The 16,605-nt window shown below is 38.4% G+C and overlaps 1 protein-coding gene across 3 annotated transcripts in view; it reads right to left on the reverse strand.

The window, feature by feature from the left end:
- Positions 1-14,915, reverse strand: part of LOC110028198 (mitochondrial inner membrane protein OXA1-like) — a 62,151-nt gene extending 47,236 nt beyond the window's left edge. For all 3 annotated transcript variants that reach the window (XM_020729948.1, XM_020729946.1, XM_020729949.1), the window contains exons 1-4: positions 14,264-14,915; positions 14,054-14,144; positions 6,310-6,354; positions 6,066-6,124 (exon numbers count right to left, since the gene is read on the reverse strand). In XM_020729948.1, coding sequence (XP_020585607.1) covers positions 6,066-6,124; positions 6,310-6,354; positions 14,054-14,144; positions 14,264-14,745 — 677 coding nt within the window. In that variant the 5' untranslated portion in view covers positions 14,746-14,915. The remainder of the gene's footprint in view (positions 1-6,065; positions 6,125-6,309; positions 6,355-14,053; positions 14,145-14,263) is intronic.
- Between the last annotated feature and the right edge of the window lie 1,690 nt (positions 14,916-16,605).

The raw sequence follows: 16,605 nt of genomic DNA on the forward strand, positions 1-16,605 counted from the left end.
ATAAAAGAATTCTGTACAAACCTGTTTAAGAAGAATCTCATTTTTTTATCTAATAAAAAAACTGGATTATTTTATAATTCAGAAAGTTTATAAAGAAGCAATAGGTAAATAAAGAAAAAAGCCAACCAACCCGACTTGTTGGTTAAGTTAAATTAGCGATCACTTGAATTTTTTCATGATCTAATTTCATACCATTTTCTAAAATTTCATGTCCCAAAACTATTATTCTTGCTACCATAAATTGGCATTTTTCCCAGTTAAGGACTAAATTTGTTTTTCCCAGAAATTGGCATTTTTCCCAGTTAAGGACTAAATTTGTTTCTTCACGACGTTTAAGAACTTTTGAAAAATGTTCTAAACATGATTCAAATGAAGTTCCAAACAATGAAAAATCATCTATAAAACCTCAATCCCTTTTTCAATTAAATCAATAAAAGTAGCCATCATTCATCTTTGAAATGTAGCTGGTGCACTACATAAACCAAAGGTCATTCTTCTAAAAGCAAATGTAACATAAGGACTGGTAAAAGTTATTTTCTCTTGATCCTTAGGAGCAATTTGTATTTAGTGATTACCAATATCCATCCAAAAAACAAAAGTATTTATGCCCAGCTAGTCTATCCAACATTTGATCTAGAAAGGGAAGTGAAAAATGATATTTTCTAGTGGCAAGATATTGGTTATCACTACCCAGCTGGGTTTGCATTTCTCTTCCGAATGAATTCTATGCATACAAATTGAAGGACTAATTTATTTTATATCAGTAATTGTCAATCCAAAAGCTTTCTTATAACTCTTTAAAGTTTTCATCAAACTCTCTTATTCTCTTGTAGTTAATTTTGAGGAAATTATAATAGGTAATGTTGAGGAATCACATAAGAAGGCATACTTTAATTATTTAGGAAGTAACTTAACTCAAACTCAGGAGGTTTTTAAATTGATGGACAAAAAGATTTATCTTTTTCAGTCATGTCCAAAACTTTAAAACTTTCTCGAACATAATTTGAATCTTTCTTATATAAATCTTCATATTGATCCAATTCCTCTTCTTGCTTGTGTTCCAACTCTTTCATTTCAGTTTTCTCTTGGTAAGTTGCTTTAAATGGCATTCACTTGAATATCTTATTACATCCATTCTATAACATTTGTCATATTTACCTTTTGTAGGGTATTTCATTTATTTGAAAATATTAAATGTAATTATTTGATCATTGACGCGCATATCTAATTCCCCTTTCTGCACATCTATCATTGCTCTTCCTGTCGCTAGGAAAGGTCTCTCCAAAATGATAGTTATCTCCTTATCTTCTTGTTGACCTCATTTTAGGTTGAGGTTTAGTTTTCCATTATTAATAGCCTAGGATCTACCAATAGGACTTTCTTATTGATAATTCCTAGAAAACTAGAAAGGAACCTTCACCATTAGAAATTTTAAACACCTCTTTGCTCAACTTGAAGTTTCACATATTGGTCCCAACCTCTAGCACATAGTAGGTGAGGCCAGTATAAAGGAGCTCAAGATGAGTTCCCATAGGAGTGATTGACCTTAGGGTTGACTTTGGATGTTGTTCTGTAGCTTGATGATTGACCTTAGGGTTGACTTTGGATGTTGTTCTGAAGCTTGTTCACTCACTACAGTCACTATCACATATAATTACTCACAACCCTAAACCCAAAATTGTTGACTTTGATCCCTTGATCTTTTGGGAGACTCATGTAGATGGTCGTAGATGGTCCCCTAAACCCACTAGCCCGAGGCTAAGGTTTAGCTAAGACCAGAACATATAGGTCCCAAATGGGGATTCCATTGGTCCATAGCTCATATATGGTGGTTGACACCCTGATTCTACCAAAAATATTCAATTTGACTTTTTATCTCCAAATCCACCCAAATTACCTAAATACCCCCAAATCCTAAATTTGGCCAAAAATCCCAATTTCACCCAAAAATACCCAAGTTTTTTCAAAAATCATTTCAAATCATTTCAAAATAACCAAATTACCCAAAACCAAAAAAAAATCTAAATTTACCAAAACACCCCAAAAATTGCCCAAATTACAAAAATTCCCTTGGCACCCCAAACTTTTCCAAAACCTCCAAAATCACTACAAATGTTTCCAAAACCAATTTGGACCCTCCAATTGAACCCAAGTTTGCCAGTTTGACAATTTTGACCAAAATCCCTATATTGCCTTTAAGGGCCTAATTTCCCCAAATTCACCTTAAATGTCCATTAATTTGGTTCAAATTTCCATCAATTTCAATTCTAAACTCAAATTAACCTTTCATATGAGCAATATAAACAAATACAAGCCTAATTGACTTATTCTTTGAGCTCAATTTTGATCCAATCAATTTTGATCCAATTCAAAACCAATTCAAAACCCCAATTTTGGCTCTATGACTTAATCCCACCAAATTGAACCCCATAGCCTTCTCAATTTGCCCCAATTTGAATCCTACATCCTTCATAACAATCATACACATCAAATTTAACTTTAAATTGGCCTTGGTGAAACCTCAATTTCATTTAATTTTAATACAAATCCAAAAATCCCCAAATTTACCCCAAATTGGTTGTCCCCCAAATTTACCAAAAATCCCCAAATTTACCCCAAATTGGTTGTCTCCAAATTTCACCAAATTGAATGCCCTAACCCTAAAATTGACACCCAATTTGTATTAAAAACTCTTTATGAAATTCCTATAGACCATTTTCAATAATAAATTTGAACTTTGCCCAACCTTAGCCCAATCTAGACCCAAGTTTATTCCAACATGGCCAAATTGACCAAAAGCCCAAAATCCTTCAAATTGAGCTTCCAATTAAACTCAAAATCATTTCAATCCTTCGCCAAAAATCTTCATAACAATCATCTACACAATATTGATCAGTTAATTAGGCTAAAATTCATGGCTAGCCTAAATTCATGGCTAGCCTACCTCAAACCTAACTTTAAGTCATTTGGACCCAAATTGGACCCATGCACCAAAAGTGACTTAGTCATGCCTAAGCCACCAAATTTAAGCCACCAAATTGATGACACCACAGCCACTAAGCACACCCTATAGACCAGGCTAAACCCACTAAAACCAGCCAAAATGAGCTATGGACCAATGTTCCCTTGATTTAAGGGATTTCACCCCGTATCTTTACCCCATATCTTGCCTAAACTCAAATATCTCCTTCAACATTGCTTACCCTTGAGGGTTAGCCATCATTAAGAACCCCCTGACCTCCCTGAGACAAGAAGTGACTGAACCTGGACAGCCATGTCCTCAGCCACTAGAAACAGCCAGCCCAAGGGAGTCCCAAGTGGCCAAAACCCAAAATTGAACCTCCCTGACTTAGCTAACTCCCATTGGCCATTAGAGCCTTTCTTTCCTCCACCTCAACAAGCTTTAGCACCCAACTCCAAGGCCTAAGCTCCACCAGGAAGCCATGGCTTTAAATGGAGCTCTCCATGGCCAAAGAAGTATTGCTTGAAACCTTAATGAAACTCTGCCAAAATCTCACCAAAGCTTCTCCAAACCACCTCAAGTGCAATCCCCTTGCTCTCAGCCACTGATAGCCACCCCACAGAGCCAATTTCTTCACTGAAATTTGCCCCAAAACCAGAACAGATCTCTCCACACCTCCATAGTGAACCAAACTTCAATTAATTGTGCACGCACTATCCCCACAGTGAAAGAAGTTGATTCCCAACAAAATCCCCATCTCAAATAGCCTCTAACCTAGCTCTAGACTAACACCTGAAATCAAGCTTGATCGAATTCATACTTAGACCATTCACTAAGGCTACATCTGAAAGTTTGTTGGGACCAATCAAAACTACCACAACAATCTGGTTGAGGCCTCCTCTCTCAGACAAAGATATTGAACTCCAACCCTAAATTAAGCTTTTTTCGACCCTCCATATGTATTTAGTGTCTTTCATACTATATAAACCATATAGATTTGTTCATCTTGAGTAGATGAAGGTTTAGAAACAAACCCCACGAGATTTCGTTGAGTCTAGGCCAAGATCTTAAGGTTTTAGTGTGAACGGCTCATGGGTTAGGTCACTTGGGGACGATAACGGAGAGTCGTCTGATCGCTCATGTATTCATTGGATGGAGGAGATCAAGCCAGACAGATCCATGGTGCATAAAGTGCGGTTCGTGTGGTAGCTGAGGGGGATGGCGACGTCAAATGGTGAAGTGCCGCGTGTTCTTTTGGAGCTGTCTAATATCTAGTCAGTGTCGCGTAAATAAGTAGGAAAATAGGGATTTTTGAATTATTTTAAATGTTTAAACTTCAAAAATCCATTTTAGAAAAATCAAAAAAAATAAAAGAAAAATATTCTCTTGCTCAGTGAATAGAGAAAAAGAATGTAGATTAAAAAAAAATTATTTTCTCACTCCCTGATTTTTAATTAATTAAATACCCTCTATGGTATTTTAATTCTCCATGGCTTAAAACATTTCACCATGGCTTGAAATTTTGAGGGTTTGTTCCTCATGACGGGGGCCATGTCTTCTGATTTTTCCAAGGTCAGAGGGAACCTCTATGCTTATAACCCTAATTTTCAAGATAAGGTGACCATTTTGGCTTATTTTAATTATATAAACCAAAATACCACTTTAAAATTATGAGAACAATTTTAATAGTTTTCTTGTGATAACAGAAATCTAGGAAAAATATGGTGATGCTTTGAATCATTTTGTGAATTTTTATACTTAGTTAAATGTAAATACCTTGTATTAATTTGTGTAAATTAAATAAATATAAAAAATTAACAAAATCAATTCCACATTATTCATAAAAATCATGTCCACCCACTGTAAAAATATCAAAATTATTTGACTTAAACTAGGCTCTAAAATGGATTTCTCAAGGAAACTTTATTTTTTGTATAAAAATAATTATATTAAATTCAAAAATGCTTAGAAAATTATGAAAGATATTTTTCTGAGTTCCTTGTGATCAGGGACATTTTATAAAAATAAACCCATTTTTTTTAAAATATTTCATTTTTAAAATATATTTTGAATTAAAAATAATTAAAATAATCTAATTTCTTAAAAATACAAAAAATGATTCAAAATGAGTGGGAATGTCCCTTGGTCACTTAGAATTCATTAGAACATTTTTCCTAATTTTTTTTAATTTAAAAATAAATTTTAAAATTTTAAAAATGAATTTTCACACAAAAATAAGTAAATAAATTAAAAATCACAAAAATATAAAATTGGATTCTCTCAGTTTTTTGAACTAAGAGGAGTCTAATAAAAGTATAAAAACAATTTTTGTAACTAAAACACTATTTTCTATTTAAATAAATCTTGAAAATTGATCTAAAATTAAATAATAAAAATAGAAATTTGAATAAAAAATTATGAAGTTTTGCCTAAGTGTTTATCTGACCTTAGGAAACTTCTAATAATTTTTCCATAAATATAAATTTTATTTTGGATAATTAAATAAATTAACTTTTGAAAATCTTATTTTCTAAATTTAAATAATTATCTAAATTAAATTAAATTTTAAAAATCCACATATTCTCCTCTGATACTTTAATTACCTCATAGATATGACACTCTAACTATCAAAGTCATTTAGTAAGTTAAGAAGTAAAGTACCCCAAGGGCAAAGTGGTAATTTTAGACTTTGGTGGCAGTCATAACAGCATCCTGCCTCCACCAATGCTCCCAGTCCAAAGAAATTAGGGTTGCAAAATGCTTCATAACCATTCCAAAATTTGCCAAACTCGCCAAATAATTCAACAAAAAATAATAGCATGCTTCCTTATAACGAGACTGTGCAATAAGAAAATGTTGATATTCATCTCTCGAGCATACCATCAGGTCTGCTACGTTCATTCACACTTAAATGCTTGAAAGGGTTAAAGTAATGGGATCACTCCAATATTGCAAAAAATATATTGCTTTAAACAGACATGGAAGTCCTTGAACAAAAGATTACAAGGTTTATATGTCAAGACAGAACCTTTGGTAAATAGCCTCATGCAAAAAAGGAAAGCAAGGAGAAAAAAGCAGCAATGTATGGTAAAATGAAGCATACTTTTTGAATAAAGCCTTCATCTGCTTTTGGCCCTCCTGAAGAAACTCTGGGTCCATATTCTGTGAGAGAAGATAAACAAACATTAAATGGAAAACAAACAACTTCATAAGAAAAGTTGGAATGAAAACAACGGGTGCTGCCTGCTATCCTTATTATAGCAAAACAAGAACAAACGAGAAGCTTCAAAGAAAATTCTTAGCTGGATAAAAGCCATTGTTCTTAGCACATAACGGAAATATCATACATTATTTAACGCTTCCTTGAGTTTCTCCAGCTCTGGTCTCATAATCTGCAATTCAGTAAAAATTAAACAACGAATAGAAAGCAAAGGTTGGCAAATTATGAGAATTGTTTAGTAGGAAATTATACAAATGTGCACCAATGAGGGGAAAAAAATGTCAGATAACTGGAAAGGTATAGATTAGAGTTCATACACCAAAATAGCAGCATGAAATTCAAATAAAACGAACAACCAAAGCCTCCTTTTGAGATAGCTAATCAACTGACGATTCAAGATTGAGCACGAAGCCGCATCTCCAAACCCGGGATAGGTTCAAGCTCTGGAGATGGCTCCCTGCTCAGTAGCGGCAAGACCCACCGAAAATGAGACGTAAATCATCCCAACAGCCAGTCTCGTCGAATACGCTGCATAGGTAAGTCTCGAACAGAACGAAAGATAAGCCACGACTCACTCAACGAAAAAAACTGATTAATTACATTCGACTGACCAACCCCGCGTACAGACCGAACGACCACCTCACAACCAACCGCTCTGATCAACCGTGTCAAAAGACACCGAGCAAGTTTACCATGCGGTCAAACACCTCGACAAGCCCACACATACTCTAGAGTGCACAAATGTCACCCGGCTGGTCGCCTCAGTCGATTGATTTCAAACTAGCCGACCAGTCAATTATCGTCAATGTTGAAATTCAAATTGTAATGCAAATATGACATAAAATTTGTATAATCAATTAAAGCCTTAATAGTATTAAGAACAGTTTCCATAACTGCTTCATCCTTTCTGTATTTGTACAAAACACGTCCCTATAAATACAGGGAAAAAATACGGATAAAGGGGTCTCTCTCTCGATTCTCCCTACAAAAATTTAAGACATTTTACACTATCTTCATTCTCTCCGTCACTCGGTTCGAACTCTCAGGGCGTGATTTACAAATGAAGATTTAAGATCTAACATCCTAAAAAATTGTGCGGTGAGCGTGGATATGCCACAAACAAGAAATGGAAAAGACTACGAAGGAAAACCTTCCCAAAAAGAGATAGTGAGCATGGAACCCATAGAAAGACTACACAACCAGAAGTCAAGGCACAAGTCTAGGGTTGCAAGCCCAAATGACTCTCATTATAGGGATATTTGAGGTCCTTTGCGCAGCAATCACCCAGAGGAAGGACCAGGCACTTCGCCTTGAAGTGAAACACCAAGGAGCTCGTCCCCAAAGGCTCCCACCAAGGAACCCACCTATCCCACACAACCATGTCAACAACCAACAACAAGAAGACAAGGCGAGTCTCAACACAGCAGCACAACCAACTTTGCATAGACGAACAAGCGAAGGGAAAAATGGATGCGAGTGCCAGTCCGATCGCTTGCAGGAAGGGACTTGACTCACTAAATCAAATAGGTGATACCTACCCCAAAGCTAAGGATCCCTCGCCTGAATTCTTACAAAGGGAGGACCGACCCGATCGACCACGTCACGCCATTCGAATCAACCGTTGGTCTGCTCCAGATTGACGACCCAATAATGTGTCGTCCCTTCCTAACCACCCTGAAAGAGTCCGCCCTCCGGTAGTTAAAGTCTGTCGACCAAAACTATCTCAAGTTACTACAAGTTTAAGACAATCTTTTATTCGCACTTCTCAAACATGCAAAAGTCAAGGAAAGACTCGTATACCCTGCTCGATCTTAAACAGAGAGAAAATGAAAGCATACGAGCCTACATCACCCACTTCTAGAAGAAGATGCCGGAAGTTAGAAATCTGAAGCAAGGAATAGCCAGAATTGTCTTGAAACGAGGAATCTAAAGCAAGCGATTCAGGTATGACCTAAATCTGTTTAAACCTACCACTTTCGAAGAAGTATTGGAGATGATGAACATGCACATACTTGCCAAAGAAGACCTCCAGAGCTCCCCGAAGGATAAGTCAGAATCATCCAACCAACTGTCACAGAAGTGGAAAGAACAGGGCGAACAACAAAGGACGAGGGACAGGAAGTCCTCCGTCGATCACCAAAACAATAACCCTCAATCCCGGAGCGGGGAGATAACCGAAGGCACCGTGACCAGAAGCGGCAACCTGACCAGTGGTCGCGATATTATGAGCAACCTGTCACGGACTAACTTCTCTCTAATCACTCGTGCGACTTTAGCGTTCTTCTTTAGCACTAAATCAGTCTAATCCTCAAAATGCTTGGACTTGTGAGCAACGAGCACTTTTAAGAAGAATAATAGAGAGAAAGGAACACTTCACGCTTGAATAATTGGAAGCTTTAATTGAATGCTTAGGTGGTTACAAATGAGGGGAGAGACCTCTATTTATAGTCCCCTTCCAAGCCATGAGAATATTCTAGAGTTCCCTTCCCTACTTTCCTACTTTCTAGATTATTCCATACAATTCTTACATAAATACATAATCCTAGATTTTTTTAGATTCTTCTTAAGCTCTCCATGCTCCATCCTTGAGTTCTTCATGAAGTATTGTCTTTCTTTGACCTCTAGAATCGGGTAGAAGTTTCTAGAGTTTGGTGGAACTCTATTCCACCTTCTTAGCTCTAGAAGGTTCTTGTCATACATGCCTCTTCTAGAGTTTTCTTTCTCATGCTTGTCATGCCATTTCTTTGAAGATGGCGGGGCATGACACTCTCCCCCACTTAAACTCGCAATGCCCTCATTGTGGCTTCCCCTGCCCCTTCAAAACTGTCTCCTCAATTTGTCCTCAGTCTTGGCAAACTTTGAATTACGGGAGAGTGGAGTCATGCAGTGAGTTTTCCCGGCTGGCGGCTTATCCCTTGCCTCCAATCTTGTGGAACCATCTTACTTCTTTCTTGGCAAAACCTCCACCACTTTCCTCGGCATCCCATCTCCTTGGGACTTTTTTATTTCATTCGTATCGTGAAGGATAGTCAAGTTGTCCCCCTTGTCCTGAGCAATGTCATCCATGAGTTGGATTGTCGATAGCGTTTTGGATCTTTGCTTGCTTAACCTTATTATCGGTATTGAGCAAGCTTGACTCCCTTCCGTGATGCACAAGCTATTGGCAAATGGCATTGGGAATGCTCTTACTTGCTCCAAGAAGTTCATTCCTAAAACCACTTTGTAATCATCCAAATGAACGACAGAGAAGTCTAGAATACTTGACCATGCCCTAATATTGGTTTTGACTCCCTTAGTCACTCCGTCGATTGGCATCTCTGCTGAGTTAATGACTTTAATGGAACCCCCTCCTTTAATCATATGCAACCCCAACCTCTATGCTTCCTCGCTGGAGATGAAGTTGTAGGAAGCACCCATATCCACCATTGACCTGGTGGTCTTCCCTTCTATTGTCATCTCCACAAAGAGTAACCCCTTTCCTTGGGGTTTTGTCGGAGCTTGCATCCCGTTCAGCAGTTGAAGAGATCCCACACGTGCCTCCATGACATTTTCCCTGTTACTTTCTTCTTCCTTATGGCTTGCAAGAAGAGAGTTGAGGGCCTTCTTCTGAGGGCAATCTCTTGCCCAATGAGATCCTTCGCAAAGAAAACAGTGATTTTGATATGGCTTGTTAGTCTTCCCCTTGTCCCTTGACTTTGTTGGGGTCAATTCGCGACGTTTTTCCTCCTTGTGTTTACCCTTGTCATCCCCACAGTTGACAGTAAAACTTTTCTTAGCTTCAGGTTTTCTAGACTCATATGAATAATCAACTAAGCTTTCAGCAGTCGCAATGGCAGTAGAAAGATCTTGCACTCCTCGCCTTCTAAGCTCGATTTTTGCCCAATGTTGGAGGTCATCCATAAAGTTGAAGAGAGCATACTTATCTGACATATCAGGGATTTCAAGTACTAAGCTTGTAAACTCCTTAATGTACTCCAGAATCGATCCCTCTTGCTTGAGCCTCTGCAATCGAGCTCTGCCCTCATCCTCGCATTCTCAGGGTAAAACTGCCTTTTTAAATCTCTTTTGAAGTCATTGAAAGTTGACATGGAGCACAAACCTTTCTCTACGTCTCATTTTCTTCTTCTCCACCAAAGCATAGCGATGTCTCAGAGATAAAGATAGGCAAATTTTATGTTTGCATCTTCTTCGGCAATCCTCATCGCTCCAAAGTATTGCTCCAGTCCTCATAAGAAGTTTTCTACTACCTTCGCGTTGCAAGCCCGTCCAAAACTCATATGTTTTGGAACTTCAATCCTCTTGGTTTCGAAAGTAAGATAGCTTGTGGAAGCCGCTAGTGCCCACTTACACATCGAAATGTCTCAAAGCATCTACTGGAAGCTAGCACGCTCGTCGCTCGTCTCCTCCTCATCGGCTCTTCGCCCCTCTTGGAGCTTCCCAAACAAATCCTCCTACAACTTAGTCATATGGCCATTAAGATCTACTCAAATTTGAGCAACATACCCCTGATTGTTGAATGGATGGTAATGTCCTCCTCTTCTAGTGCATCAACCCTTTGGCCAAGATCTTCTACTTGGCCCACCACGCCATTCATTGCCTCCCCTATCCGAGCAAGGCGCGAATCACAGTCATGCATGATCTCCTTGGACCTCCCTTGTGGCTTGGGTAAGGGATCTCTTTGCTCACGGCGACCTCGCCCTTGTTGAGATGATTCCACATTGGTGGCTTCCGACTCCATCACATGCTCTTTGATGCTTTTTGTCACGGACTAAATTTTCTCTAATCACCCATGCGGCTTTAGCGTTCTTCTTTAGCACTAAATCAGCCTAATGCTCACAACGTTTTGATTTGTGAGCACCGAGCACTCTTAAGAAGAAGAATAGAGAGAAATGAACATTTCACACTTGAATACTTGGAAGCTTTGATTGAATGCTTAGTTGATTACAAATGAAGGGATGGACCTCTATTTATAGTCCCCCTCCAAGCCATGAGAATATTCTAGAATTTCCTACATTCTATATTATTCCATACAATTCTTACATAAATACATAATCCTATATTCTTCTTGAACTCTCCATGCTCCATCCTTAAGTTCTTCATGGAGTATTTCCTTTCTTCCAATCTTTTAATTTATTCCCCATTCCTATTAAGTGGAGTTCATTGTCCGTTGAGAATATAGCGTAGCCCTTCCCATCGACCTTGAACGAGAAGTATCTAAAGAGTTCAATTGGCCACGCAGCATTCTCTCGCCAATAGGAAAGAACGAAAGTCATGATTATGGGAATGGAGTTCGGCGTCACTTGTACTAGAATAACCTCGTAAGTGTTGAAAATGCTCTAGAGCTCCTTGCACAGGTGTAATCGAAGGCCATATTTAAACTGGTCTCGATAGAAGACCGGGTCATTTCCCAGAGGTTCCATCGCTCATGCCAATCCATGCAGCTTCTAAAGACCTACGTACTCATCAAGAATGTACCTTCGCTGCAGCTCCCTCACTTCATTCTCTGTTCGAAGCGAAGGGTCAGTGCCCTTCACAGAGCCAAACAAGACATACGAGTGTTTGTGGCTATCTCGAGAGAAGAGCATAACCAACCAAAAGACGAAAGGAGAAGAGAAAACCAAAGAAAAAAGAGAAGAAAAAATGCGTAAAGTAAAAAGAAGCGGCCCCATCTCCTACTTATAAAGCAGGCACGACAAAAGATACATCACATAATGATAAGTAACACACCAAACATCTTTACAAAATGTATTAAAATATTATTTTATTGTGAATAACATTATTACAGGCTTCGAACGAAACATTTTATAAAGGGGACCTCCAAGACCTTGGAGGGAACATGCCCCAACCTCCGAAAAATAATCTCTCCACCTAACTTAAACTGACCCACCTGATCAGCTACCCAGTTGAACTTCACCAGATAAAACATCTAATAGAGTACCTTTAGCTCGTGTGTGACAACTTGATTAGCCTGCCACAGAGGTGACGAGCTCCGTCCGCAGAACCATTATGTCAACGTCCGACGAGTAGACAACACCTGCATAGGATCCACAATTAAACCCCAGGCGTGTCCGGTCGATCAACTCCTCTAACAGTTCGATCTCGCCTCCCCGCTGCTCTATTATCTTGGGAGATTGCGCTCAACCGGACACTCTCCCCAATTGGAGATCTATCATGGGCGATGGGCCAAGTGGCAGATGAATTACCGAGGCCGATAGTGGCGAGAGCCCCACATCTCCAACCTGCATAACCAACACCGCGGTAGGAGCAAACTACACAACATTCATTGACAACCTGTCGGCCTAGCGTTCCTCCAACCTGGTCAATTCATCCATAAATCTCTCCATAGAAGAGACAGTCTTAAAAGCCTCCTCTCACTACGGCGTCGAGGCTTCTTTAGTCCTCACTTTCCTACAACAGTGACGGCAAGAGGATCGTGACAACCGCTCCTTACCACTCGCCTCGGTCTAAAGGAGCTGTTGGTCGTCAACACGCACGCCCGAACCAGACTCCAAGGCCACCCACTTCTCCTTCGTTGTCGCTTTCTTCTTCATTACTGAAGAAGGAATCTGAAACCTCGCCCTCGCAAGCCTCTCAGAGTCATAACACCTCAGTTGTAAAAAAGAGAAATCGATGACAAATGATACAAGGCTCAATTCATGTCTTATAAAGCACACAGGGCATGGAATCCTAAAAGAAGTGATGTGTTCAATCAATTCATAAATTTATTGCTAACAATTGTCTAACAATTTTCCCGTCTTTGCTGTAGTTGTCGTCATCAAAGAAAAGAAAAACTCAGAGAACTAATATGTATACACCAAAAATATCAGCACAAATCTCAAAAAGAACGAACGACCAAGATGAAAGATTATATTCTCAAGATAACCAGTCAACTAACAATTCAAGGTCAAGCATGAAATCGCGCCTCCAAACCCGGGATAGATTTAAGCTCTGGAGATGATTCCCCACTCAATAACAACAAGACACGTCGAAAGTGAGGCATAAATCATCCCGACAGTAAGTCTCGTCGGATATCCCGCATAGGCTGCGACAAGATCCGCATAAGACCTTGCAAGATTGGGAGATTCGGCCGAAGTGACAAACTAATCAGGCAGACCAGACACGAGCCCTATAAGACTCGAGCCGAATGGAAAATGAGTCACAACTCCCTCAACGAAAAAAATCGACCAATCACGTTTGACAGAACAACCCATGACTGTACCGAACGACCACCTCGCAAACGGCCGCTTTGCTTGACCGTGCTAAAATGCATCACGCAAGATCTTCATGCGACCAAACACTTAAACTAACCCACGCATACTTTAAAAGGCACAGATGTCATCCCGTCGGTCGTCTTAGTCAGCAACTTCAAACCAGCCGACCAGTCAATTACCATCGATGTTGAAATTCAAATTGTAATGCAAAAATATCATAAAATCTGTACAACCAATTAGAGCATTAATGGCATTAAGAACGATTTACATAAATGTTCCTTTCTTTTTATAAATATACAAAACATGCCTCTATTATAAGGGGTAAAAATACAAATAAATGGGTCTCTCCCTCGATTCTCCCTACAAAAAACTTGAAACTTATTCTACTTTCTCTTACTTCTCTCTTTCAATTTGCTCTAGCTCTCGGGGCGTGATTCACAAAGCACAAATTAGGATCCAACAAGATGAGATTAAGCTTACAACCATAAGTTTGAAAAAACTTCTATATTTCGGTTTTTGCCAACTAAAGTAGGTGCCTAGGAATCAAATTCTCAAATAGTTTTCGTGTGGTGTGACTTTAACCCCTAGTGTTACTTATAGGTGGTAGAAAATTCTAGCCAAAGCATCAAAACTTTTAAAAACAGATAAAAAATGACTCGCATTTAGTTTTGCACTATCTTTCAACTGGTTTATCAGAAGAGGAACGGTGGCTCCACGAATCAAAAGAGTTGTCAAGGCAATAGAAGCCCACCTGAAACGTATATTGAATAAAATCAAGTGAACAAAATCAGAAAAAATGAAAACAAAAAAAAAAATCTAAATGCACACTACAAAAGAAAAACAACAACAAATGAGGAGCAGAAGCCTAACCAGTTCAAGCCAGAGAAAGAATGCACTGCGTCAATCAAATGCTGCAATGCCGCAACAGGGGCGAAAGAATCAACGGAAGCAGCTGCAACCTCGCCAGGAAACGGTACCGGAACTGAAGAAGCACTGGCGGCAGTGCCAACTTCACTCGAATGCACTGCAGTTTCGGTCAGTACATCCGCAACATCATTGGTGCACCCGGTCTCATTCAATCCCTCTGAACTAGACGCGTAGTTCCTGGAATGTTGATCAGTTGGTCTCGGAAGAGAAAATCCTAACCTCCTCCAATCCCGATCCGGACATCTGAACCTATTGAACAATTGCGAGGAACCGGCTCGACTTTGCGTTGCAGCCGGTGAAAGCAGCAAGGGTTGCGGGGATCCAGAGCGTTCTCTATCGTCCTGTACGAGGTGGAAGAAAGACGGGTGAAATCGCCGGGAGAGGTAACTGTATCCCACGGTGAGGCTCTTCCGGCAGCAAGCCATCTGAAACAGATGAAACTAGGCACCAAGAAGCTCGGAATACAGTTAGCACAGAGATGAAAGAGGAGATCCTCGGTGAACGACGATACTGGCGATCGGGAGCTAGGATTTTGCGCCCGCGTAGGGTTAGGGCTCTTTGTGGTAAAGAGGTAAACGACCAACTTCTCGGCCCACCGAGCCTGTTGGAAGGGTGGGCCACAGAAGTGACGGACAACGGCGCGGCCCAATCTGAAAGCCCTCTAAAGAGAAATATTTATTAAAGCTATTCATAGTTGCATATATTTCAGGTTATTTCAAGAATATAGCTAAATTATACTTAAATTATATCCCTTTTAATTCTTCCTGTAACATAAATGTAACATAGATATACCCTCTGAATAATCTAAAATGTACCCAACTTTGCACATGTTTTCCGTAAACAAATATTTCTATTTTTTCAATCAAATGATTACGATTGTACAATCTATTCTAAGAGAAATATAAAAAAAAAAGAAATATGAATAAATTTATTCATTTTAATTTGAAAAAACTTTGATAAAAAAATAATTAAATGTAATAAAATATAAAATTTTAAGGTTAAGCTTCCAACTTTTTAATTTTATTTTATATAATTTTTTTTTTTCTAGAAAGTGAAAAATAGAAAGCATAATTGATGTACAAAACTAAAATCAAAATTGGGTCAAAGCATAAATAATTCATTTAAATTTAGTTTGTTTCATTCAAATTCATTTTAAACATTCATTATTTTGAGATATGTATTTTTAATAAGTAAATTGTGAGATTTTAACTATATAAAAGCATGATTAACCTTAGATAAATTAAAATAAGCATTTAAATACGTGAAGAAATGTATTCATTTTATGATTGTGAAATTTATAAATTATTCTCCTAAGGCTAAAGGAAAATTATCTATAATTAGTATTATTTATTAGTTTAAGTGATATCATTTTAATTGGGTGATAAACAAAATCAATTTAAACATTGGGAGCTAAAAAAATATTGGCAAACAAAATAGAAAATCAGCATACAAAAATTCATGAAGTTTTCATAGAAAACCATTAAATTAATGGTCATAAGATTTGTTGTGAAGTGTATGGCACGACCAAACGAAAGCAAATTAGTGTTTTTTAGAAATTTTGTTTTTTAGATGAGTGCATAATTAAATTTTTTATTTGTATTAAAGTAAGAAGATTAAAATGATTCTAAAAGTAAGTAAAAACTAATAAGAGCATAAAATAATTTTTACAAGATTTAATATCTACCTATAACCTTAGGTAGGCTTCTACCTTCGAAGTTGTACTGCCTCAATCTTACTACCATAAGATTTCCTCCTTCCTTTATTAAAGAAAACATTTATGTACACCCAAAGTACTTCAGCATGAATCACAAGAAAATCCTCTAGAATAAAAACAAGCATGGTCAAAGATGACCGACAAGAGGTCAAAAGGCACAACAATGTGAGCTCGCGTGATATAGTGCCTAGCCACGAGCCCTTTGAAATCGTGTACAAAGCTTGTCGAACGAAAGCCCCTTGGATCAAGGTTCAGGACCTGCCCAACCAAAGAAAGGGATGTGACACTACCCAAAATAACACCACAACCACTTTGGAGAAACCCCTCAAGACTCGCCAAGGTTTTTTAGGTGCACAACACTGCACTCACATACATCCTCGATTATTCTCTTATTAAATAGGTGGGCTACTTGTCGAATTACAGTAATCTGCGGTCTGCCTTACAATCCAGTCATCTTAGCAACAAGAATCTCACTTAAGAGGCCAATAACTAATAATTAGACCAAAGGATATTGTCAAACAAAGTCAAGCGACCCAAGGACCTTCATGGGTCGACCAATTATCCTTGGTCA

This window comes from Phalaenopsis equestris, unplaced genomic scaffold (genome assembly GCF_001263595.1).
Source record: "Phalaenopsis equestris unplaced genomic scaffold, ASM126359v1 Scaffold000504, whole genome shotgun sequence".
Classification (NCBI taxonomy): domain Eukaryota; kingdom Viridiplantae; phylum Streptophyta; class Magnoliopsida; order Asparagales; family Orchidaceae; genus Phalaenopsis; species Phalaenopsis equestris.